Below are 26964 nucleotides of genomic sequence, written 5' to 3' on the forward strand. Positions count from 1 at the left end.
AAAGCAGCCAGTGCTCTTAACTGCTGTGTCCCCCCATATTCAATATTTCTTTTGTTCACTGTCTCACGTGATAAGAGATGTAGTAGAATTTTTAAAAGAAAAAAATGTACCTCCATTTTCATGCTCAGTATAAGCCTTAAGGGGACTCCGTCTCTTTCTCTGCCTGCTGACCCTGGTAGAGGCCCATTTCCCCATATCTTCAGGTTCTTTGTATAAACATAGGTGCTATCTTTGACATTGTTTTGACACTTCTAGCTGTGGATAAGTCTGTGAGTGGAGTGGGGATCATCAGAAGTGTTCATTCTTCTACTGCCCCAGGAACACCCCATGAAGACTGATGTGAACTCGTATGTTATTATGGGCAGACACCTGGTCTGAGCTGTCGAAGAGAACACAGATCCCTGTGAGCTGGTCCAACCTCGGCCCAGCCCTATAGTTACTTTAGTTCTGAAGCTGTAGACACTTCCAGTGTTGCCCTCAGCAGCGTGTAAATTCAAGTTTGAGGGAGAGCGTGTGCTGTTGGAGTGCCCATGCATCCATCCTTCCTACTTGCCTCTGCTAACTCCGAGCCCGTGAGGGCATGCTTCTAAAAGCTCTCTTAAGTTAACAATCGCCACCGCACAATCAATAGCGGCTGTCGCTGTTGAGAACAGGTTTCTGTATGATTTTGTTCCCTGGGTCTCTGTGACACAAAGTGCTATAATAGGTTCGGGTTTTAGAACCTGATTCTGATCCTTTACCCACTGGCCCTATGGCATTGGTAGGTGACTCGGTTTTATCATCTGTGGAATGGAAATAATAGGTAATCTCCCTCTAAGAGTATTCCGGGTTTTAAATAATAACACACAGTACCTAGAATAGTCATCAGTAATCGTTATTATCAGTGGTAACAACCCCTGGAGTTGGAGAAAATGAAAACGTAAGCGTGCCAGAGCATCTGGAGAAGGAACCGTAAAAACCCTCCACCTCTGTGAGAACCCTCCACCTCTGAAACCTGCACAGACGAGTCAAGCGGGGATGAGGCAAAGGAAGAAATGGTTCCCTGTGTTTATCAGGCACTAACAGACGTTGGATGGAATGTTGATAGGCATTCCTAGTTTGTCTGGGGTAGGAAAGCGGTTTCAAGTCTGTTTTGGTTGAGCAAAGGGAAAGAAAGACACGGGAATCTGGGCTGGAGGGGCTCCATGTACCAGTCCAGCAATTGCGAGGTCACAGGGCTGCGGGTTTACCAGGATCTGTGATTGTCTTTCCTTTTGCCCACAGATAACTGTGTCCAGAGGACGCCCAGGCCACCTGCAGAGAGTGTGCACCACAACCCTCCCACCATTGAACTTTTACATCGCCCTAGGTCACCCATCACCACAAACCATAGGCCTTCTCCTGACCCCGAGCAGCGGCCCCTGCGGTCCCCTCTGGACAACATGCTCCGCCGCCTCTCTCCAGCTGAGAGGGCCCAGGGGCCAAGGCTCCAGCAGGAAAACAACCACCAGGAGTCCTACCCCCTGTCAGTGTCTCCTATGGAGAATGATCACTGCCCACCATCCTCGGAGTCCAACCCAAAGCCCTCCAGCCCCTGGCAGGAGAGCACTCGAGTAATCCAGCTGATGCCCAGCCCCATCATGCACCCTTTGATCCTGAACCCCCGTCACTCGGTAGATTTCAAACAGTCCCGGCTCTCCGAAGATGGGATGCATAGGGAAGGGAAACCCATCAACCTGTCTCACCGGGAGGACCTGGCTTACATGAACCACATCATGGTCTCCGTGTCCCCACCCGAAGAGCACGCCATGCCCATTGGGAGAATAGCAGGTGAGTGAACTCAGGCCTGTAACCATGCAGCAGCAGAAGCCATGCGGCCAGCCTCACCCACTCCCAGTATAATGTGCCTGCAAAGGTTTGGGGAGGGCAGGTGAGGATACTTCTGTCTGCCTGCATGAGGCAGAGTCCCTAATGGGCTGCTTAATGAGCCACTGGGAAGGGAGGAGTTAATGAGCCTCAGAAAAGGTGAGGAAGGAATGTCCTCCATCCAGCTCACAAGGAGAGTCGCCTCAGAATCACAGCCAAGTGAAAACATTTAAAATCAAAGGTTTATGAGTGCTCTAATGGCCCCATCCATCCTGAAGTTTCCAGGTGCTAATGAATGGCCAGACACAGCGTAAAGAACCTTTTTTTGTCTCGGGTTGGTGCCTCTAATCCTGTCCTAAGGATGGTGACTCAATGGTGCTTTCCCCTTGGGAAAGGAGGTAAAATTGGGATTGGGGTGTTAGTAGGCAGGTGCTGCTAGTCATTTAGACAGAGAAAAGCCCCTCCCGAATTCTTTTAGTTGTGTTGGAAAGCACAAATGGCTCTCCTAGCAAGAAACCGAGGAGGGTGGGTAAGAGTCCACCAGTTAGGAGTTTGCTGCCCACAGTTTGCACGGAATTCTCCAGAAGGTCTGTGCGAGTTTGGCAAGGTGAAGTCTTTTTCCCAGTGGGTGTCTCTCCCTTCATGAGATATTATGGGTTACTTGTGATGTATCATGTACACCATGGACTTAACACACAGCATCATCTCCCTTGTAGAATTGAGAATGTGGGGGGAGAAGCACACGTGGATACTATTAAGGTGCAGGGCAGAACGCTGCGAGTTTTAGTTCTTACTCATGCAGTGTGCAGGCAGGCAATCACTGAGGGCCTTCTGTGAGGCAGGATAGTGAAGTGCTGAGGCAGCAAAACCGGAACCGTTTGGACTGGGGGGGGGGGGCTTCACAAGGGACGGAGGGAATGCAAAATAAGTGACTGCGTTTCCCCGGAGTTAGGGCAGAGACCGGTTCAGGAGATAGGAATAAATGGCCCTTCCCTGTTGATGTGGCCGCTGCCTACCCATATGTGGCAGTTCCCAGACGCCTACTTCACCTACTTTACCTCTGCCTTGACTTTTTCTCTCTTTGGTTTTTGTTTTGTTTTGTTTAAATCGTTGGTTTCTAGATCTTTTTTTTTTTTTTTTTTTCTGACCCCTGAGTACACCTCCACTATTTATTGCCTCAGTTTTTATTGGCTGTGAATAATTTACATCAAAGATGTTGAATTAAGAAAATAAAATGGAGACACTGGGGAGATAGCTCGTTCAGTAGAGTGCTCTGAATCCCAGTGGTAGGATTGAGACATGCATTTTCTTGGGACTTGCTGGCCAGCAAGCCTAGTCTACTTGACAGCTCCAGACCAGTGAGAGACTGACTGACCCTTTCTCAAAAGACAAGGTAGACAGTGCCTGAGGGACAACACCCAAGATTGTTGTTCTTTGGCTTACAAATACACACATGCTCAAGTATGTGTATGTACACACACACACACACACACACACACACACGTGCACACACGTGCACCCACATGCATGCATACACGTAGAACAAAAGAAAATGGGTACGGAAGGTGTAGCTCAGTGGCAGAATGCTTGTTCAACATTCATCAAACACCAAGGTTTGCTTGTGAGAGCCACGGCAGCAACAGTAAAATGACAACTGTGACTCGCTTGTTTCAAAAACAAGTATGAAGCTTGGAGGAGGATGCTTGGTATTAAATTCAAAACCGACCTGCAGGTTTAGTGATGGGGAGGGGTGGGACATGCAGTAAAATGGGGTTCGCCATGAGGTATTTTGGTGGTTATCCGTGTGAGCGGAGGCATGGGGTTCCACTTATACATTAGATTTTCTTTATTAATGAAGAAACTGCGGGGCCGGTAATTAGGGGGCAAAAGAAGGGAAAATCTTACAGAAATGTGAATTTTCTCAGACAGCTGAAGGCGAAGGATGAAGAAGAATGATGAGTGCTGTAAACTTAGCTGCATACTGTCTTGGCTTGTTCCCTACATACGTGTTCTCGAGTCCCGTTGCTTGTGTATAACTCTCAGGACAGCCCTTGAATGTTGAATCTCTTTAATGTGCTTGGGTCATTTGTACAGGGGAAACCACAAAGAAGATGCAGCTCCAAAGAGTCCAAGGCTTTCCCCAAGGTCAGATGAGGTTGGGTGGCCTTGATGTCCCTTGGCTGTTGTCCTTGAGGGCCTGGCTGCCTTGTCAAGGTTTTCCATGTCTGCCTTCATCTCACCACAGACTTCTCGAGAATCTTAAGATAAGCATATAAGTCCAGAACAACAACATACATGAGATAAGGAAGGAGGAGGGAAGGAGGGATGAAGGAATTGTTTAGACATGCTGAGTGCCTTCCCCTTTAAAGTACACATCTGTCTCATTGAATTCTGCCACTACTTTTAAAACCATATATTCAAACATCAGTGGTGTGATGGACATAGGCTCATCAGTTAAGATGCAACTGGAGATCCAGCTAGTCAGTCTTACAATGACAGACTACCACATTTATCTCACTTGTGGGTTTTTTACTTCATGTATATACTTAAACTCATATAGGTACAGGCATGAAAGTGTAAGAAACTGTAGGCAAACAAAGGAGATGAACAGGAGCGGGGAAGAAAAGGGAGGTAGCAGATATGGTGGTCTATGCTCAAGTACTTTCGTGAAAGTGGCCTTATGCTATCTGGTATAATACAAACAAAAGAAACCGCCTGGAATATTTAGTCAAGTGATGAACCTTGGTATCCACAGATGCTTTGCTAGAGAACACTTCAAGCTGCCCTATGCTTTTCCTTGGCTCTGGGAAGACAGAATGTTCTGGAAGGTAATCTTAGGGCCAGATCTTCCGGAGGCAGTGCATTCTTCCCTACAGTATGGTTGAGTCCCATACAAATACGTACTCATGTTATACTCTTTGTGAATATTGTAAAATCTCTATAAATATGTATATTACCTACTGTATACAAGTTCCAGGTGAGCCATTTAAACAGGCTCTTTCTCAGGGATGAAATACAGGGTCAGGTTGGGTGGTCACTTAGGTCTCTTCCTGCTCTGCCATCTGACAGTGAGTCTTGATTCTCCAGCCCTCTGCTAAGGTGACTAATAGCCCCACACTTTGCATTTTGGAGGATCCCCTTACCTGCCTCCCTCAACCCTCTGTCTTTCTGGACTCCCAAGAGCTTAGTAAAGGTGATTCTGTTCATTGAAGGTCAAATTCTGTGAGTTACTGCTGTTTATACTGTAAGGTTCTGTCTCCTGAGCGGCATGGACGCCTTTAGATGTCTGCAACGCTGCTGTTAGATGAGAAAACATAGTTCCTTGAAGCCCTTTAATTGAGCACAGCACAAGAAGAAATGAAAGTACTGCCAAGTGTCACACTGATGAGTAACTTAGCTGGAGGGTGTAGGCAGAAACACTACTTAGCAATGTGGAGCAAAACACAAGTACACATCCTTACTGTTTGGATATGATTGGCTTGGGTAAAGGAGGATGTAGGCATTCAGACACCTAAGAGGGCTGTGGACTGCATTCATGCAGGGTGGGAGTTCACAGAGGCATAAGACTCAGTCTCTGGCACGAGAGAGCAGAGGACATTCACTGTAAAAGTAAAGCATGAGGTACACACGGTCTTACAACTACTGAGGACCACAGGAGATCTGGGCTGCCTTTTGGATCAGCTTAAAAGCATGCTCAAAGGGCAGGGTATGGGGGGATCTGCCTTTAATTCCAGCACTCCAGGGAGGGAACGGGACAGAGGCAGGCAGATCTCTGTGGGTTCATGACCAGCCTGGTTAACATAGTGAGATCTTGTCTCAAAGTACAACTTTTTAATAATTAAATAAAAACACCGCTTAGAATGTGATGAGTAAAGAAAAGGAAGCCATTCTAGATGGAGAAAACTCGGGAGCAAATATATGATACAAAGACCCATGCTCACGTCTATTTCCAATAGAGATATGAGGCCATGAGTTCAAGTCTGTGAGTCAACTGAAAAGTCACTTTCCACAAAGTTAAGTCTATTTAAATATAACATGTTTATTACTATTATTTTGAAAATTCTAAGAGGGATTGTTATTAAGAGATTAACATGTTGGGGTGCTGGGAGGTAGCATGGCTATGTAGCATGTACAAGGTTAGTTTAAGAAGTCAGAAAATTTGTGGTAGAACATCTCACAGGACAGATACCTGGGTCCTGTTTTTATTGACCAGTCCATGGTTTATATAACACTGGGCTTCTTTCCTTCAGTATTTCCCATTGTCTGTTTGTCTTCAGGAAGGGTTTGGGGAGGCTAGTTGGAAGTATCTGTCAATCTCCTCCAACTTTTTCCCACATGCAGAAAGCTTATGGTCTGCTCTGGTGAGTTTCAGAAGCATCAAGTGCACCTGAGTGTAGGCCGATGAGATTGACATTGTGTGGTGCTGGGGAATAAGTTCCCAGTATTTACAGTAGCCCCCATCCTTTAGCTACAGCTTCAGTTATATTACGTGGAAAATTCTGGAAACTATTTTAAATAACTCAATTTGAAGTGTCATCGCAACTGTAATCTTTTAGTACCGATTACTTTGTTGGTTTCCTATATGTAATTTATAAAGCAAACACATTCATAGGCATGCACATATAGGAAAAAATAATAGTGTATGTTGAGTGTGTATTGACTCAGTCAGAACCATGTTTTCAGGTATCTACTGCAGGCCTTGGAAAGTGTCCCCTGTAGTTGTGCACCATGCTATCTGGGTTGGAGTCCCTTCTTGGGATTAGATGAGTTCACTAGAAGTGCCTTCTCCGGTAAAGACAGTAAAGACAAGATCAGTGGTGCAACCTCAAGCCTGTGTCCCCAGCCTATCCAAGTACTGTTTCCTTCTACCCAGAGTTTCCCCAACAAGGGTTGGAAGCCTTGGCCGTATCCAGCTATCACCTGATTTTGTAAATGAGTTTACTGGACACAGCTACACTTCTATTAAATGATTGTCTATGCCTGTCTGCTTTCAAGCCACACCCCGCACATGAATACAGTTGAGTTGCTCTCTCTCAAGAACCTATGGCCACAAAGTCTTAAATATTTGCCAGTTGGCCTATACACAGAAAGCGGGGTGCTCCGTGTTCCCCTTCACTGTTCCCATGAGCAGTCAGTATGCTGAGAGCCTCAGACATGATGTTGGCTGAGGAAGCACAGTCTCGCTGGCAAGGAAACACTGGCCTTTAGGTGAAGAGGCATGTCAGAGGCGCGTGAAAAGAACAATAGCAAATGATGTAAGAGAATAGACGAGCTCAGGACTGCAGGCTGTGCTCGGAGAACAATGCAGAGCAATTGCAGTAGCATCATTCACATAAAAGAAAGCACAGCTCAGTAACAGATTCTTTGCACGTTCCAATTTGTGGTCACCCGGTTCTTCAGTTATTTAAAATTATCCTGTATTTTCTGTGTGTAAGACATTGTTCGAGGTGCAAGAAACGGGGCTGCCTTGAACTCCTGATCCTCCTGTCTCAACCTCCTGAGAGCTGGGATTACTGGTGGACACCATCTCATTGGGCTCAGGCTGATGGTTTTAAAATACTTTAAATTAAGTCATTTTGATTTTCTCTTAAGTAGATTTTCTTTTTGTCCCTCCTTGACCATAATCTAAATATCTGCCAAGGATGAATTCATTGGTCATTTGACATTTGTCTTATAATCCAGTTTGTTTGTTTGTTGGAGATAGGGCCGCCCATGCTGTCCTCAATTCCTGTCTCAGCCTCCTGTGTGCTGAGTTTAAAGCCTTGAACCACCACATCCAGTGTGATAGTTCATCCTTAGCTCATTTGTCACACAAGAGTGGGGACTTCAATCAAAGCCCCTGACCCACGATGGCAGAGTCTTTCCTTTCTTGTGTGTATCTCAGACCTTTTTGCTGCAGTCCCTCAACCTTGTCAAACCTGAACTTCTTTCCGGATGCCATTGGTCAGTTGGATCGTTGATTCCACAGACGCTAAGGCTTAGAATTCCCTCCCACTTCAGGATCCACTCACTCCCAACTTGTCACTAACAGAGGTCATGATGGTCTTTGAGATCCTTAGCTCTTTAGGGGGCTTGAAGAAATGTTTACCTGCAAGAGTCCATCTTTAATGTAAGCAAGAAGATTCTGACTGGGGAGCCATGAGCCTCCTACCGTGCTTATCACAGGCCCAAAGAATGTACTTTCGTGTTTTGGCTTATTCACTGGAAGTTATTTCTTCACAGAAACTCAACTCAGAAAGCCTCCAGAGGGAAGAAAGGGGGATGCAGGAGAGACCCCTAAAATTATGGGCCATTTAGGGTGTAGAATGGAAACTTAAGCATTAGAAGTCCCTAAAATATATACATATGTGAAAGCTATCGAAGTGAAATTACCAAATAATGCAGGAGAGCATGTTCCAGTTGTCTTTTGTCACCAAATGAAGCTTCCAGTACCAGGATTGGGTTAGCTCTAATTAAATTCTTGGCAAAAGGGGTCTATCCCTCCCCCCATGGGAATCCCCAAACAACCCAGGCTGTTGCCAAGGCTATGGGTTGTTCTCCATACACTGGCCGCATTGCTGAAGATGACACAACCCACTGAGTAGTAAGAAGTCAAGCTGGTGTCTCAGAGCCCTCGCCCCTGTGTGCTAGAGTCTTCAGTACAGGAACGTACTCTCCAGGCTACCAAAAGAGAAATGTAAGCACTACGCCAGCCACAACCCCAGGACAATGGTGTCCTGCCTGTAAGATAAACTAGGGCGACGGCGGAACAAAGGTTGTGGGAGTAACCAACCAGTGTCTGATTTGACTGAAGGCCCACTCCACAGGACACAACCAATACTGCTTGGGTGACCGAGAATCAGAGTCTAGATAGCCCACGGGCCTATGATAAAACCAAATGCTACTGGTCTTTTAAAAAGCTTGTAGCAATAAATAAAATGTTCTGCTGTACTCGTAGATCAGAGCCTTGCTCAGCCATCATCAGAGAGAAGCTTCCTCCTGGAGCAGATGGGAACAATAGAGAGGTCACAGCCAGACTGTACGCAGAGGGAAAGACTTTAGAACACTCCGCCCTAAACGGACCCTCTCCATCATATCCCTCCTCTTAGAGCTCAGGGAAACCCCAGCCCACCCAACCCTTGCAGCAGAGGAGGTGAAAAGGGAATGTAAGAGCCAGAGGGGATGGTGGACACCGAGAAAACAAGGTGCCCTGAATCCACAGAATAATATACAAACGACCTCACAGACTGAGGCAGCCTGCGTAGGTCTGCAGCGTGCCCTGGGCACGGACGTCATGGGATCCAGTGTAGCTCTTTATGGGATTCCTGAGTGTGTGGATGGATGGGTCCCTGGTTTTGTGCTTTGCTGGGTCTCTCTTACTTCTCTCTCTCTCTGTGTGTGTGTGAGTGTGTGTGTGTGTGTGTGTGTGTGTGTGTGTGTGTGTGTGTTTGGTCTTAATTCTGATGTGTTAGTTGCTGTTTTATCTTATCACTGTCCCTTATAAGCCTGTTTGTTTTCTAATGAGAGGCAGAAGGGGAGTGGGTCTGGATGGGAGGAGAGGTTGGGAGAACTGGAGGAGCAGAGGGAGGGGCAGATGCGATCAGGATTTATGTGAGGGGGAAAGATCTATCTTCAATAAAAGAGGGAAAAGAAAACAAAACTCAGGGACAGTGGAGGGAGGCTTGGCCTCGGGGACCCTGGGGCGGTAGAGGGACACTCTGTCCTCCAGCCTCCCACTTGCCTTCTCCGTTTCCTTCCCAGAAATTTGGAGTGTGAGAAACTATAAATGAGACTTTGGATCCCCTCCCCTTTATAAATGAGCCTCAGGAGTAGCCTTCAAGACCCAAAACAAACAAAATAAAAGTCATAAGAATGAGGGGACAAGTCAATCCTAAGCTTTACCGTCTCGTAAGAGTCCAGAGGACAGGGTTGTGGGATGTCTCCATCAGCCAAAGGTACCATGGTTGTTTTACACACACAGAAAGGGCAAGCCTCTCCTCTCCTGCATCATCTCAGGGACCGAGCCTCTGGAGCAATCAGCCCAGAGCCCTCTCTTGGTAGGGTCTAGTCTAAAGAGCTGGGTCATCCCTAGGAAAGCAGGGTGGATCTGTGTGTTCGCCTGGACTCTACGGTCAGTAGGATGGAATGCAGTTCTTGGGTACCAGAGGAGGGCTTAATACCCCAGGCTTGTCTCCTTTCTTATCTGCAACACGGGGACACTGCCCGTTTCTGGGCAGTTTTGATTGATAGTAATACAATAGGGGAGCATATCTCACAAGGAGGTTAGTGCCCACAGGTCAGCATCCCTTTCTCTGCTCACTGCAAAGCTGTCAACACTGTGGGTCAGAGATTGGAGGAACACCGGGTTCAGCCAGCACAGGACTCCCTCCGATGCTGGCACCAGCACTGGCAGGTAGTAAGGTCAAGTGATGCTAAGCCACAAAGTGACAAAGTGCAACCCTCCAAATTCACTCCCCTCCCCACCCTGCTTCCTTAGGGATTTGTGTCTGTGTCCTCTGTGCCCTACGTTTTTCCCAGTGTCCCTTTTAGAGACCATTCACTTCACCTGCAATGTTCTAAGTGGTTCTGACTTCGCACATTCTGGCTAAGGACTGCACTCTGTTTTCAGTATGAAATCATAGAGTTCTAAACGAGAAGGAACATTTGGGGTAGTGTTAAAAAAAAAAAAAAAAGTAGCATAGCAACAGCCAGTGGCTTAGAGCAAATGGTGCATGGGACTTGGGAAGACTGGAAATCTTCATTTATTCAAGTTTCAGTGAGCCTGTTAGCCCATGTCCCGCCTCTCTGCTGTCCCTGAATATAAATTTTTAGGTTCCAGCATTGAGGAGATACCGCTAGGCTCCTGCTTGCAGGCTGTGTCTTGCTGGGGTGTGAGTTTGAGTTCAGTGTCAACCAGCTTGTCTGCAGCCACGCGAAGCCAGGAAGCATCGAGGTGGCCCCCGCTGTCTGTCCCCACCGCACCCTCCCCCAGCATGCCACTGCACACTCCCGGTTTGTTTCCCTGCACCACAGCAAAACACAAGCAATTGTCCATTGTAAGCACACGCACACGTCTGCATATCAACAGGCAGTTGGCAGTGCCTGATTTGTAGACTCCTGGGCAATAGCTGGCAGAGCACAGAGCAGGGAACAGTGTCTGGATGGCAGATGGTCCCACTCCATGCCCTGGACCTGTGTTCCTGTAGGCAGAACACCCCAACTTCCATGCTCTTGATGTCTAGGCCAAAGAGTGCTTTGTCATGGGGACTTGTCCTGTGCAGCCTTAGCCAAAAGCTGCTCCGTCATCCATCCCAGGTGTAACAGCTGGAAGTGTGTACAGACATTACCAGACTCCCCCTAGGATGGAAAATTCACCCCTCAGCTCAGAACAGTGGCTGTCACACGTTAGCTGTCACTTTTTATTCTCTCTTACTCTGCCTGCTCTGGTGCAGAACTTTGAATAGACTTAGCAATTTTGAGATCATCAGTTTTTGAAACTTAAAACCAGAGACATTCAGCTTTGTCCCATGGGTGATGTGTACTTAAACCCGTGGTTCTGGCAGGGGTCATAGACTGCCACTTAAAATTATATTTGAGCCAGTAAAAAAACTTTCTTAGAAACTTTCTGGTAAGTTATTCTCCATCGTTACACATTCCCTTTGTCTATAATTTGACCTGCCTACTCATAATTTTTAAACATTGGTTTCTGTCTAACAGTGATTTTTATTTTATTTTTTTAGAAGCCATATTGGCTATGTGAATTGCCCATCTTTCTGCAGTCTCTGTTCTGTGAGTTTATACAGTGACTCTAGTAGGAGACAGACATGGGAGTAAAATCGTTTCTCCCTAACCACAGGAAGGGATTTGTACAATGCTTCTCAGAGGCGGATGGCCGGGTACCTCACCCATCAGGAAACAGGGAACTCTTCCTGCAGTTGGAAAGTAGCTTTATCTGAGATAATCCATTCCATAAACTTCCTCTTACAGAAGAGATGACCCAACTGATGGGCATTTCTTGAAAGTACTTGGATGTCCTTATATGGAAAAAAGACCCTTGTCTTAGTTTCTTTCCCCTTTGCTCTGAAGAAATACTCTGACAAAAGCAATTTGAAAAGAGAAAGCGTTTATTCTGGCTCTTGGCTCAAGGGACAGCACATCATGGTGGGAAGTGAAGGCGGCGGGAGCTCAAGGCTGCTGGTTGCATCAATCTACAATCAGAAAGAAAGAAATGAAAGCGTTTCGGTGCTCAGCTCTTTGTCCGCTCGTGTAGTCCACTTAGGGACTAGCACTGCCCACAGTGGGCAGGTCTTCCCATGTCAGCTAACTCACTCAAGACAATCCTCATACACATGCCCAGAGGTCCATCTTCCAGGTGATTCCGTATTCTATCAAGCTGACGTTAACGCTCACCATCGTCTCTTTAAATAGCATGTGTTTGAAAAATAAAATCCATGCAAGTTCAGTCCTTTAGAAGGATGGGCTTGTGTTTTTAGAACTTAGTGCATTTTATTTATTGTATTGCAGCATTTTTACCATCAATCAAAGTGCATTTGTGCAAACATGGAGTAGCTAGAAAATCACAGGTGGTCTCTGCTAATAGTATCCAGAAGCTCTAGAGAACAAGAGGAGGTGCCTCTTAAGAAACACTGAAGAGAGAAATAACACAGCTTATACTTCGGTAGTAAACAAGAGAACATGGCTGTGTGGTCAGACAGTTATTTTTATCATCTAGACATATTTTAAAAAAAGAAAGAAAAGAAAAAGAAACAGAAATCGATAGTGTTATAAAAGCCACTTACACTCTGAGCTTGAAGCAACTGCTTTCCGCCATGAAATTCCCCTCGCTCCTTCCGTTAGTGGCTGAGTAATTCAGTGTGTCTTGAATGTCAACGTTTTTATTACGCAGCTAATGTTGGCTTTGCTGGATTAAATGTCACTTAAAGTGATCAATTGGAAGCTTGTTTGGGGGTTACTTTAGAATTTATGAAAGGAGGGGAAAAAGTCGCAATATACAAATGTTCTTGAAGCTTACAAGTAAAAGCCTGTTGTCTGGCAAGCCCTGCCCTGCAGTTGCCATCTATTGGCAGTCACATTCTGGAACCCAGTTTGATGCCTGTGAAAATACTAGCATGGAATCCAGGGCTGGGTAAGCCTTTAGCTGAAGAAATAACCTGAGGGATGCTGCGTAGTTTTATGGCACTAGGAATGTGCCATGGTGACAACAGAGAGGGTACAATAGGAAGTCCCTGGGCAGGTGGGGTGGAGGTGGGGAGAGCCAGAGGACAGTGGTTGCCTTTTGTTAACCTTAGTACCTCGGACACACTAGCTCCGGGCTTGGAGATGCACACCTATAAGTCTAATTACTGGGTAAATGAAGGCAGGAGGATTCTGGGACGTAGTGGACAGTCAGTCTACGTGATCCATTGATCAATGAAAGGCTGTGTCGTGGGTAGCCACTGAAAATGCAGGGTTGATTTCTGACACACACACACACACACACACACATGTACACGTGTACTTGCACTCACTTGCACGTGCCCATGATTGTTACATACAGAGCGGGGGCTGTGTGCGCACCATTGCCTCTCCTTGCCGAATGGCATTTTATGGGAAAGGGTTTGGTTCGGAAAGATGGTTTTCCAGGTGGGTGAGACTATAGAAGACTCAAATGTGCCTGCCACTTGCCATTTCTGGCACCAAACCTGGACAAGGGAGCCACAGCTCTGTTCTTGTCTTAGTCTGTTCAGGCTACTGAAACAAAATGCCACAAGATGTCTTAGAAACGGTAGGAATTGGGCAGATGTGGTGCTGCCACTCGGAGGAAAAAGCAGGGAGTATCGGGAGTGAGGCGAAGGACAAAGAAAGGCGGTGTCTCACAGACAGCGCAGCAGCAGCTCTGAGGCCTACTGATGAGTGTGATTTCTCCTCCGTAGGAAATGTCTACTGTGTCCTCACAGATAGCTGTGAAAGAGAGCTCTTATAGCTCTTTCCAAAGGCACTAATAGAGGCTGGGAAGCTGGTTAGGAGAGCTTGCACTTCTTACAAAGACCCCAGGTTCAGTTCCCAGCACCCACATGGCAGCTCACTGCCACCTGTTAACTCTGATTCTAAGGGATCCAGTGCCCTCTCCTGGCCTGTCTTGGATCCTGCATACATGTAGTGCACAGTTACTCACATGGGTATGTACACGTACAAATAAATGAGATGCGCATTTAGTCATTGGCCTTCTGTTAATAGCTATCTGGTTAACCCCCTGGAACCGTGCAGTAAACATCTGGAAAAGGTACCATCTACTTTTAGCCAGGGGCCAATCCAACATCAGCACTATCTGGAAGGTGCGTGACTGCGTCTGCTTACTTAACCTATTGTGCTGAGCTGGAGAACAGACCAGGAACCTTTACAGCATAGACTCAGAAAGCCAGGGATCCACAACCAAAACCCTGGGCTGAGCACAATGTAGGGTCACAGTAAATCATCTGATGGATGCTTGCTTCCTGACCACATAACCGGGTACCAGTTCCGCAGATGAGAAATGGTTTTCTTGCACCAAGTTCCTTTCAACCATGATTCCATTATGATAAAGCAACTTGAAAGGCCTCCAAAGGATGGTTTAATGAGAATATTTTTATTTCTTTTTTAAGATGCTAGCCACAGACCCCATAGGCAACATCACCAAGCCACATAATTTTTAATTTCCCATCGTTTTTCATTTATTGCTTTCTTTTTAGCCCCGTCTTCCTCTAGCCATTCAACATCTCCTGCCAACTACAAAAATAGTCTTTAAACTCCAGCCCTTTTAACTTTTTATCATACTGTTCTCATTAGAACTTCAAGATTTTCTTTCTAGTCTCAGGGAATGGGTCAATCGGTAAAGTGTCCGCCATATAAGCATAGAGACCTGTTAGTGACCCCCCCCCCCCAGGGCTCACATAAGAAACCAGATATGAAAGTGCCTAGATTCCTGTTCAGTGAGAGAACTTATCTCAGAAATAAATAAGTAAATAAATGAATAGATAACAGATAAAGGGGCTGAAGAGGGAGCTCAGTGGGTATGCATTTGCTATGCAGACTAGAAGACCTGAGTTGAATCCCTAGTACCGTGTAAAAGTCAGACGTAGCCATGCATGGCTGTAGCCCCAGAATTTGGGGAGGAGAGTGGATATTAACAGAGCCTAAGGGCTTGCTGGCCAGCTATTCTAGCCAAAATGGTGAATTACAGGTTCAGTGAGACCCTGGCTCAAGGTGGATAATGACAGGGGAAGATAGCCAGTGTCTGCTTGCTTCCCAGTGTGTAAATGTATGCCACACACTCTCGCTTCCCAGTACACCACACACACTCCCACAGGAAAAGTGTGAAAAGTAATAAGATGGAGAGCGATTGAGGAACACACTTGTGTCAACCTTTGGCCTCCACAGACAGACAGACACGGCCGTGCACACAGACTCGAAGACTCTCTTCCCACCGTTTGTCCTTCTAACCATTTTGTAGCCCGCTGTCAAAGCTTGTTTATTCTTTGCGGGTACAGCCCGGTGCCTCATCCTTCAGATGGGCTGGTTGAGCGTCAAGCTTTTGTGACTTTGAACAAGCCTTTTCCTCTTCCTTGGTCCTCATATGGAGGCAGTGGCCTCCGTCAGCTTTGAGCCTCCCTGGGTCAGAGGTCAGGGGGAGCTCACAGGCTCTCTCTGGACTGTTTCATCTGTGAAATGAGGAAATAAGACAGTCAGTCAAAACCAGACCCAAGCTGTGGTTCCAAGCCCTCTCTCTGAGTCTTATGACTGCCTCCACAAAAGTCATTGTCAACAGCCCTGTCCCTTTTCCTCTGCAGACTGTAGGCTGCTTTGGGATTACGTCTATCAGTTGCTCTCTGACAGCCGGTACGAAAACTTCATCCGATGGGAAGACAAGGAATCCAAAATATTCCGGATAGTGGATCCCAACGGACTGGCTCGCTTGTGGGGAAACCATAAGGTAAAAAGTCCAAATGTTTGTTGGGAAAGCTGGTACCAAAATAGTACTCATCCCCGAGTTGGGGGATGACCATCTTCTGCCTCCCAAGCCTGCCCGTGATTATTAGACACTAGACAAACAATTTTTTGTCACTAGACAAACAATTAGGTAGTTGTGAAGGAAGGAAATGATTAAAAGTGCCTTTTTCCATGTGTTGCCTCTGTCCAGGGTCCATTAACTCAGCAGGGCTCAGTTCAGTAGACTGATTATAAGTGTCGTCGCTCCGCCCCTTCCCCCAGCCACTCCCCTTGACCTGGACCTGCCACCCCTATTGTCCTTAGGTACTGGGGAATAGGGAAGTAGTGAGAGCTGTATGACTCACAGGCGACCTTTGGGAAGTGTCACTTCTGTCCCCATCAGTTGGAAACTCCCCTTTTCATAAAAGTCCATTTCTGCATGGAAAACATGTTCTGATTATAAAACATCTCCTTTACGAGCAGGAGGTGCAAAAAGTCTGCCCCCATAGTTTTCCAAAGTAGGAAGAGGAAGTGCAATTCAAAACATAGTCCTCTACAGTGAGGAAGACGTTTAAATGTGCAACATGAAAAGGAGATAACAGCCGGCGGCCAGGCCAGTTGACACATAAGGAGAACTAGGACCAAGCTGGCGAGGGAGGGCGCTCGTGAGGCACAGCTGAGCCTCAAGCCTCCTAAGAAGGCGGCCTGAGCCCTTACCTGGCTGAGGAAGACCAGCTAAGGGCCATGGACAAATATGTCGGGGACCCATAAACAGACATTTAAGACATGAGTCACTGGGGACCTTCTATGCATTGCCCAAAAAACAGTGATGACCAGAGACAAGTGTGAAGAAGTCATTGCAACAAGGAAGGAAGGAAGGAAGGAAGGAAGGAAGGAAGGAAAAGAAAGGAATTGTAGGTGAATCAGGACAGGAAAGATGGACCACCTGTCAACCACCCAAGGTAAAGGAAGCCAGGAGCCGTCTCAGGAGAAGGAAATGAGGGTAGTCGCAGCGGGATGTGCTGGGTTGGTTAGCACTTAACTAGGACAGTTCAGTTTAGGAGGGGCCCTTGGCCACAGTGGCTGTAGGGCCGGAAGCAGAAGGTAGGCGACTAGCAAGTGGAGTTCCCAGGCTGGCGAGGCCATGTGGGGCGACTCAGCAGCCTTTATTTTAATAGCTGCCTGGTGCCTTTTCTGTGGTTCATTTCATTGTGTCTTTGTGCTTTCCCCCCCCCCCCTCTCTCCCTCCCTTCCTCCTTTGAACAAACAGAACAGAACAAACATGACCTATGAGAAAATGTCCAGAGCGCTGCGCCATTACTACAAACTAAACATTATCAGGAAGGAGCCCGGACAAAGGCTTTTGTTCAGGTAGCGCTTCCTCTTTCCCTTTCCTTCTTTCGGACGGATGATGTGATTTTCTTTACATGAGAGGGAGGTGGGAGGCGGCTGAGAACTCTGACATGCCTAACCGAGACCCAGAGCCACTACAGCAGATACTGTCGATTGGAAGCAAGTGCTGGTTTGTTAGGGTTTAAGGTTTAAAAAAACCATTCCTTTTGCTTAAGTCTATCCTGCCTGTGTGAAAGCCAAAGCTAAGTGAATTCTGACTCGCCTTTAAAATAACACAGGGACCAAATAGCGCTATCAGACAATGAAGTAAAGGATTAAACTGGGACTTCCGGGTCACCAAACCTGAAAGCTGCTTTGTCAAGCTTCCGGTCATGACCCAGTGTGTGGGTGTCCCTGGTCAGCAACAGCCTTTCTTTTTTTCTTTTTCATGAGATACAGAATCAACACGGTGGAGTTGGAAATACCAAATTATAGCTTGTCAAGAAGAATGACCACTAATCATGACCTCATAACGATTTTGCTTATGTGTATGTGTCCGTATGTACGCACATGCGTGTGGAGGTCAGAGGTCAACCTCCGATGTCATTTCTCATGCCCTATCCTCCGTGATCTTTGAGATGAGACCTCTCTGGCTTGGGCTTGCTAAGATCCTCTCTGGGGAGGATCTGCCTGCCCTCACCTCCCAGCAGCTGGGATTACTAAGCATATACCACTGTGTCCCCTTCTGTGTGTGTGGGGACTGAACTCATGCTTGCATGGCAGGTGCTTCACCAACTGAGCCCCTCGAATTGTCTGCCTTACAAACGCATGTGTGTGACAGCCACTGAAGTAGGCAGCCCTCCCCGTTTTCCAATTCCCCCTAGCTAATGGTTTCCAGCTGTTTCAGTTACCATGGAGATTGTGATCCCCAGAAGTAGAATAGAAGGAAATGGTCTAAAGGGCCACTGAGGGTGGAAACCTGACACCATCGGTCACTGCCATGGCTGGGGGAAGCAGGATTGGCAAGTAGGGCCTCCGGTTATAGGTTTTGACAAACAGGACAAAAAGAGCGGCACATGGGGCTGGGGTTGTGGGTCTGGAATCGTCCATGTCCACAGGTAGGAAAACGTCAGTGTGTGTGAGCAGCTGTTCTGACAGGGATCAAAGTCCTGAGTGGGGGAGCAAGAAATCCAGCCGTTAGCACTGAGGTGGAGTGGCGATGTAGGGACGGTAACAGTCGCAATGCTCCTCAAAAGGAGCAGAAGAGGCTGGTGAAGAAACGCGGTAGAAACGCGCTCAGTTCGCCTTCATCCCTCACCCCCAAATTTCCAGCTCCCCGTCCTTTTACCCTGGACAACTGGGTCCCACTAAGCTCAGCTTTGTCACCTCAGTTGCTGGTCTTAAATGCAGCTCTGGATACCGTCCTGGAACCTCAGAGATCCTTGTATGGTGTGCCACCTAACGGCATATTAGTACTTACTCCAGACGTGGTTCCTGCAAGGCCGGCGTCGCAGCTGAGGAATCCCCCCAGAATGCCCCGTTCTCATCAGTTCATCGTCTCCGTTTTAAGTAATCTTGAAGCTGGAGTCGTCTCTGATTCTTCCTGAGTCTCTGGGTTTCCTGGCTCTGCAGCAGGCTCCCTGTCCACTTGTGTGTTGAGGGCCTGAAGCCTGGCAGCTGCAGTTTCCAGGATTGGTAGCCAACCTATCCCAGGTTGAAGTTTGTGACAAACGCATTCATGAGGTCTATGACAGAAGGGAGTAGCATTCCAGTTCCTCTGCCAGGCATGTATATCGGCTTAATTTTTCGCATGCACACGCCTTCAAGGCTGCCTCTAGTTGAATGTTTGTTATAGCGCCCTCTGAAGCTGCTCAAGCAAACAGACATATCCTCTTCCACCATCTCCTGAGTTCCCTTTTTCCTCCAGCACACCATAATGTTCACTTTTAATAGTATGTATGTGGCTGGAAAGACGGCTGGGCAGTTCAGAGTGATTGCTGCTTTTGCAAAAGCCCCAGGTTCTGTTCCCAACACCCACATGATGGCTCACAGCCACTTATAACCCCAATGCCCCCTTCTGTCCTCTTCAGGCTGCTGCATACACAATGCACATAGAGACTCAGGCAGGACATATACATATATGAAAATAACTGTGAATAGTATAGTATAACAATACATGTGGGAGCTGGAGGGATGGCTCAGTGGTTAAGAGCACTGGCTGTGCTTCCAGAGGACCTGAGTTCAGTTCCCAGCACCCACATGGTGGCTCACAACTGTCCTTGACTCCAATTCCAGGGAATCTGACAACCTCAAGCAGACATACATGCAGGCAAAACACCATTTGCATCTAAAATTAAAAATAATCTTTAAAAAATAATATGTACGAAGCCTTCCTCACCACAACTAAACCATAACTCCTAGGAGGCCTTCTGACTTATTTAATCTTGTGTATACATTTGGGAGAGTTTCAGTAAACGTTTATTGACTGACCTGGTATGGAGTATCGAAGTAGCCTGAAGGAAGGGCAGTTCTGAAGACCGAGTCCAATGTAACTATAAAGTTGGCAGCTTCAGATGTTGAGGGAGGAATTTTAGCAAGAAGATGAAAGTAGGAGACAGACAGTAGCCGCTGTGATGTGCACTACCCAGGGAGCCTAGCAGTCTTGAGCAGAGAGGAATGTCAGTAGACACATCAGGTCCTCTAATAGCGAGGGGCTCTGAGCACGAGAAAACATGCGTGCTATTAGAGAGGAAGCCAAACTGCACAAAATGACAGCTTACTAGTACTCGACTCCCCTGTAATCCTCTGAAGCGGGATGTAGAAGGTATGTATGCTTCAGGATGTTTATGTAGACTGCAGTGTGGCCTCGTGCCACACTGGAAGGGGTTCAGAAGGTTCCAGATCAGAACGGTGTTGAAAATTTGCAAAAAGGGCACAGGCCATGGTTTCTGTCAGGACCAACAGGCAGGATTGGTGAGTTAACGGAAGTGAACAGAGGGAAAAGTAGGTGTTTCGGAGTTTCGCAGTGGCGGATGGGTCAAAGATGAGAGGAAATGTGTGTTTTTAAGGCAGAGCACAGGAAAGGGGGAACGTGCAGGCACCGTGGAGGCCCCTCCCCCCCCAGGGAAAGACGGGACATTAACAACCAAGTTTCCTCCCTGCACCGTGCAAGCCATAGTTAGAACATGGCACTGGTGCTGTTCCAAGTGACACCAGGGACCGAGAATGTGAGGCTTGCTGTACGCTCCAGCTACAACGGACGGGGGCATGCTAAAGGGAAGTCACTACTGACAGTTCAGATAGGTGTGCAAGCAGAAGGGTTCCTCTTGCTTCTCTAATTTCCAGAAACCTCCTGCCCTAAGCGGCCCGCTGGTTAAAAAAAAAAAAAAGTATCCAGTTAACATCTGATAGCATCCATTGAGTTTTGAATACTATCCCCTGAGTCCTCAGACTGGAATGGAAGCAGATGTAGGACTCTTTTTTAAAAAGTGGGTCTTTTTAAAAGTCTAACTTGCGTTGAAGAGAAGGCTCCACTGGGAAAGAATGCTTGCTGTGCAAGCATGGGGGCCTGAGTTCAAATCTCTAGCTTTCACAGACAAAGCCAGATGAGCCTGTGCACACAGCTGTACCTCCGGCTCTGTGGAGAGCAGAGACAGGTGGGTCACCGGGCTTGCTGACCCCCAGTCTAGCTCCAGGTAGTGTCTCACAGTGACAGGGTGGCCTACCTGATGTCCTCTTGGTCCCCTGCACAGAGAGGCTTCATCCGCACGTGTATACACACACCACACACACGATCTTTAAAACTAAGAAGCAGACAAGTGAGCAATACTCAAGTTCTGTTATACAGGCCAGCCATAAGGTAACCCTAGCACCAGAAGCACTGTCTTCTCATAGTCCCCTCAACTTGTCATGGTCATTTTGTCACCTTTCGGGTGGGTAAGAAAGGGACCTTTCCCTAATCTGTGCCTAGGTAGCGCCGGTGTCTAGGTTCCGTGGGTTCCCGGCTCCGTGCGTGTTGCTCTCTGAGAGTTGGAATGGCATCTTTGGGAATAGACTCTTCTGACGCCTTCATTTCCTGCTCCAAAGGTTCATGAAAACCCCAGATGAAATCATGAGTGGCCGGACAGACCGTCTAGAGCACCTCGAGTCTCAGGAGCTGGATGAACAAGTGTACCAAGAGGACGAATGTTAGAGGACCCACCACAGCCTCACCGGCTGGCCAAGAGGAAACCTGCCCACAGGGGCCGCTGGAGATGCAATGGAGCAGGCGAGCTGGGGATGGCTAAGAAGGAAGAGGCCCAGGAATGGCAGGAACACTTCTCTCAAAGACCGAGAGGGACCCAGAGCACCTTAGACAAACCACCCAGCAATGGCGGGGCTGGAATTCTGGCGGAGGGCACAGGCCTGAGACTCGCATGTCACATTTCTTCTCCTTTGGACCTCTTGTCTGTAATGCCTCACCCTGCACCTGTTGTTAGTCTCATGGTGTTTCTGGTTTGGTTTTTTGTTTTTTGTTTTTTTTTTTTTGGTTTTTTTTTTTTTGGTTTTTTTTTTTTTTTTGGTTTGGTTTGTTTTTTGTTCTTAAGAACATGCAGTTTGACTATTCATCGTTCATACAGGGGAAGATATCACATGTTGTTTTCCCATGGAAATATATCTATTATATTTTTTTGGTTTTTTGGGGGGGTTGTTTGTTTTTTTGTTTTTGTTTTTTTTTTTTTTTTGTTTTTTTTTTTTTTTTTTTTTTTTTTTTTTTTTTTTGCAAATCTCCTGAAGTATGGCCAGCTCAGCTGGTCAGGAAAGAGACTTGCAGAAGGGATCAGGCCCCTCTTTTTCCTGCCACACGGACCAGGTTTGTCCTGTTCTTGGATGAGACGAAAAAGATACTTTCAAAACATTAAAGAGTTCTGTCCGTCTCCCTCCTGCCCTCCTTCTCTCCCTCATCCTATCCCTCCTTCCGCCTTCTCTGCCGCTGTCCCGTGTCACATGCCCTTTAACAGACCTGGCCTCACTAGCACCTAAACTAAACATTGGCCCAGCTCTTCTGCGGCCATCAGCACACAGCCAGACGCCTTGGGCATCCATCTGAGGGATACCAAACACCTCACAAATGCTGCTGTATTCAAGAAACATCAGTGGGAGGTCCGGTTATAAGACAGGGCCGGCCAGAGGCTGGGCAAATGAAGTGGAAGGGCCCCGGCAGCTTGGGATTATCCTGGAAATGCTGCAAAGTGGGAAAATACGAGACGCTCATACAGGCCTAGTGCTCCAGGGACTAGGCAGAGCTACCCTGCAGTGGGGAGCAGGTTGCCGAGGCTTGTGAAAAAGCAAAGCTGTCCATTTCATTCCCGAGACATCTTACCCTTGTGGGGTCGCTGGCATCCCCACTCCAAGGCCCAACCTTCTGCAGTTTTTCCTTGCTGGTCCTCACTGGACACAGAACGCATATAAGGGAGGATCCTGGAGTGCAGACTCGGGCACAGCCAGTCTTTGCACAAGCAGCACAGGCAGGAAATTCCTCAGATGCATTCATTTCTCCCCATGTCATTGCTGTATTCCAAGAGGACATATTTGTGACATTTTCCACCTCGGCATAAGGTCCGTAGTATCTTCCAAGATGAGGGTAATGCTATGCCTTAGGACTTTTGATAGCAGAGATATTTAGACAGCTGTTTTAGTGGGGGTGGGGTGGGTTTTGTTTTGTTGGTTTTTTTAAGACCTGGTTTCGGTGTGTAGTCCTGACTGTCCTTGAAGTTGCTTTATAGACCAGGCTGGCTTTGAACTCAGAGACCTGTCTGCCTCTGCCTCCCAAATTCTGGGATTAAAGGTGTTCACCATCATGCTCTCCGTCCTCCTTTTTAGCCATCTAAAGAGACTCTTTGAACTATAGTGCTTTTAATCCCTGCCTTTTAAATCACCCCTTGTATTTCCTTTGTCTCTTCCACACCATCAAGTGAGCCCTCCTGGGTATGTGTGTGCTCAACCAGAAGCAGTACACAGAGCAGAGCTGCCCTCCAGCTGTTCCTACATAGGGTACATGGAGGCTCGGAGTAGGCAGACATTTCTCTCTGGGCCTTACTCACCAGACATCTGCTCACAGATGTGGTGACGGACTGTGGCTCACAGACACTGGAATTGAGTAGACTGGGCTACTGTAGTCTCGCTGTGACTCCCGAGTGCCTCCCCCATCAGCCTTCAAAGAGGTCAGTGACCTGGGTGAGAGGTTTGGGCTTAGTATTTGTGGGTAGTGATGAGAGAGGCACATGCTGTGTTTCTTGAAGCAGGGTATACTTTTTTCCCTTGGCCTCTAACATGGCTGGTACCTATCTCAAGTGGGGAGATTAAGCCAAATTCTTACGTTGTATAAGCCGCTGGGTTGAGCTAGAGAGAAAGGGTGGAAGGTTTTGTTTTTCTTTTGACGGAGGTCCTGTGTATGACTGAAATGAGAGAGAAGAAACTTCATTCTGGCCACTTTGCCCACGTGTGGAACCCAGTCTCTATCTGTCCAAAGAGTCTTCCAGATGAACTGTGGAAGGAAATTCCTTTGTTCCCTGAGGAGCCCTGGATTAAAAGCATATGGCAGGGTGTAAGGCTTGGCATGACAGCTTCAGCCACTTACATTGAAATGCTCACGGCAGTCCCGTCTGTATTTCCTGCCCGGTATTTACACTAATGATCTTACTTCGGTTGTCTTAACTGCGAAAGTCTTCATTCCTGGCTCGTGTTGTCACCAGGGTTCAGTGCTCTCAGGGTGAACGTCCAGCCTCTCGCACCTTGGCTAGAACACCGCTACAGGGGCTCTTTGGTTTTTGGCTTTTTATTTGTTTGTTTGTTTGTGTTTTGGTTTGGTTTGGTTTTTTTCCCCATCCACTGTGCTCTTCTAGCTCAACAGTAAGTCCGAGAGGGTGATGGAAACCAAACGAAAATTTCATGTGTCAGATGAGCAGGTGGCCTTTCTTTCTCGGTGGCTCTCATGGGTTAGGTGAGGAAAGGAATTTGCAGAACATCGCTGTGTGAAAGGTGGGCATTGTCACGTGTGTCCTGGGATTCTCTGTCCTGTGTCCTTGGCCAGGCTGTCTTCAGGTCTCCATCAGAAGAAAAGCAGTGGTAGCTGGTGAGATGTTGGCAGTAACTCCTCAGGTCTTCTTGGTGACTATTGAAGGTAGGGTCACTCATTTCCTTAACCCTCCCCCTTTTTTTGAGAAGGGTCCTCATAAGAAAAACCAAAACAGTCTGCAGGCTGGTGAGGGTTTCCCCTTTCCCTAGTGCTTTCAGAACCCTCTGATTCAGCATCTTTTCACACTATTACCTTGTCCAGTAAGAATGCCACTTCAGCTGACATCTAGCTGGCTAGGAGAGGATTGAGTGGCCACTATGCCTCCTCACACTGTCCAGGATCCAACCATAAACACATTTTGGCACATCCACTGTTGTTGGCAGAAGCGAACCTGAGAGAGGTCATATCACTTACCCTGGGAGCAGACAGCGTGACTTGGACAGAATTAGGATCGGGCTCCAACCTAAGTGCTTAGAATACAGTTAGTAAGTATACAGGTTTAAACCCCACTGGACCCATCCCCAGCAAAGAAACTAAAGATGCAAAGGGTGGCTTTCACTGCCCAGTCATTCGGTGCTAGCCGGAGCTCAGCCTGCTCCTCTTCTGAACAGAAACCTAAATTGAGTGACGCAAGAAGGCCAGAGGGGCAGGAACTCAGAGGAACAGCCAGGAACCCTGCCCATCACCAAGGCACAGGGAACTAACCCAGTACTATTGGCCCCATCCGCCTCAACACTAAACAACTGCAAACTCCCTGCCTCTCCCCCTCGCCTCGCAAGTGAACATTCTTCCTGAAGATATCTCTTTGCAACCTCACCCACCTGCAAGCCAGATGAATCTAGAATGAATTTTTGTTGTTGTTTAGTTTCTAATCTCTTGTTTATGAGGTGTGGGGTTTATAAGGGACTGAATCAAATGAATGTAACAAAAAAAAAAAAAGAAAAAAAAATACAAAACAAAAAAATGCCTTTTCTCAGGGCCAGTGAGTTGCAAATAATTTTTAAAGAAAAGCCTATAATTACATCATCTCAATAAATTTTTTTATATAAAAAACATAAAGTTCCAAGTCTCTGTTTTTAATCATATGAAATGGAGTCAGACAGGCAAGGTACTCTGATGATGTAAATCCTGTCTACTCGATTATGGAATAAAGTGCAGTCCCAGTTTCTCTTGGCAGGAAGCTGCCATAACCCAGGAGTCTGCAGGCAAGCTTTAGACAAGAGGCCCCAGGAAGGTCCCAGCAGATGGCTACTCTGAGCTGCTTCCACAGGTGGAAAGATCCGTCCAAAGGGACTTCAATCACATGTACCAAGGATGTACCAGGTCACTAAGCAGTAGAGTAACCCTGGTTGGGTCGGCACCTGCAAGGTAATGGAGACGTAAGTATGAGGGTAGTGTCCATGGCCAAGCCCAGGACTTCAGAAGTCTGGGCAGTCACCATACAGCCGGTGTGCTCAATGTCTCTGCCATACTGGTCGGGTCACCAACCAGAGGGCAACTGAGATTTCAAACTCAAATAACACAGCAGGCTATGATGGAGCTCAGTGTCAACCTCAGCTAATAGCAAGTTTGAAGGCAGCCTAGTTTGCATGAGATCTTGTCTCAAAAAAAATAAATAAAAACAGCAGATCATACATTTATAATCACCACCACTGTCTATTCATCATCACAACAGGCAGAGGCTCGGAGCATGTGAAAAGAGGCAAAGGGCTTGGCTTTGCAGCCATTCAGACTATAGGTTCAAAACACAGCACAGGAGTTTCAAACTGATCTCATAGTATGTTAGATTGTTCCTCTCTTCACATTGTCCCGGGGTATACCTTAAACTACATCATCAGAACACTTGATCAAGTAAAGTTTTAAGAGGCAGTTTGGGGGGGTGGCTTCAGTGCCTTTGAAACTACAATTTCTGATCATTGTCAATTTGAATCATCTGGGGATTCCTAGCCATGCAGATTATCAGCTGGGATAAACTAAATCAAAAGCTTTGGGGGGGGCATGGAGGTGGGGGGTTTAAAGGCTTCCAAACACGAGTCCAGGTCTCCAGGTGATGCTGCTGAGGGCTAAGGGTTGGCACTCCCCTCATTGATTTGTTTGCCATGCTACAAAGGAGGCCCCAGCATCAGAAGTGATAGTGGTTTATTTGCACTGTGTGTACTCACAGATAGTCACGTCTAAACAGACGTGGACTGCAGAACGAGGCCAGGCAGACCCACAATCGTACAGAAAGTCAGCGCGCTCCATCCAAACCTCTGAAGCCATCAATCAACTTGCTGTAAAGATGAACAGTCTTAAAGGGCAACTGAACAGGTGACCCTGCCCGTGCAAAAAGTTTATCTACTCAGGCCCGCTTTCCTGCCCAACCAGCCTAATCTTAAAAGAAAGATAAAGGGAATGCTGTCACCTGTCCTGTGGACACACTGCGGTTCTCTGTCCTAGAATTACTGGGCAGAGCCGGAATGAATGTGTGGCTCCGCGTTGGCCGAGCCCTCCTCCTCGGAGCACAAGACTAGAAGACCACAGCTATACCAGCCTGAAAGTGCTTGTTAGTCACCTGCAGAATAAACAAAAAGAAAAAGACTTGTATTTGTTTGTTTTGCTTTGAAATGGTCTCATGTAGCCCAGGCTGTCCTCCAGCCACACTAGGATGCCATACAAAGCTGAGCAGTGGTGGCACACACCTTTAATCCCAGGACTTGGGAAACAGAGGTAGATGGATCTCTGTGAGTTCAAGGCCACCCTGGGCTACACAAGCAAATCTAAAAGAGAACCATCTCAGCACTAGG

The 26964-nt window shown here is 47.1% G+C and overlaps 1 protein-coding gene across 1 annotated transcript in view; it reads left to right on the forward strand.

The window, feature by feature from the left end:
• Positions 1-25220, forward strand: part of Etv6 (ETS variant transcription factor 6) — a 227790-nt gene extending 202570 nt beyond the window's left edge. The window contains exons 5-8 of the mRNA XM_051207928.1: positions 1264-1809; positions 15651-15793; positions 17060-17160; positions 21208-25220. Coding sequence (XP_051063885.1) covers positions 1264-1809; positions 15651-15793; positions 17060-17160; positions 21208-21313 — 896 coding nt within the window. The 3' untranslated portion in view covers positions 21314-25220. The remainder of the gene's footprint in view (positions 1-1263; positions 1810-15650; positions 15794-17059; positions 17161-21207) is intronic.
• The last annotated feature ends 1744 nt before the right edge of the window (positions 25221-26964 follow it).

The sequence above is a fragment of the Phodopus roborovskii genome, unplaced genomic scaffold, assembly GCF_943737965.1.
Source record: "Phodopus roborovskii unplaced genomic scaffold, PHOROB, whole genome shotgun sequence".
NCBI lineage: Eukaryota > Metazoa > Chordata > Mammalia > Rodentia > Cricetidae > Phodopus > Phodopus roborovskii.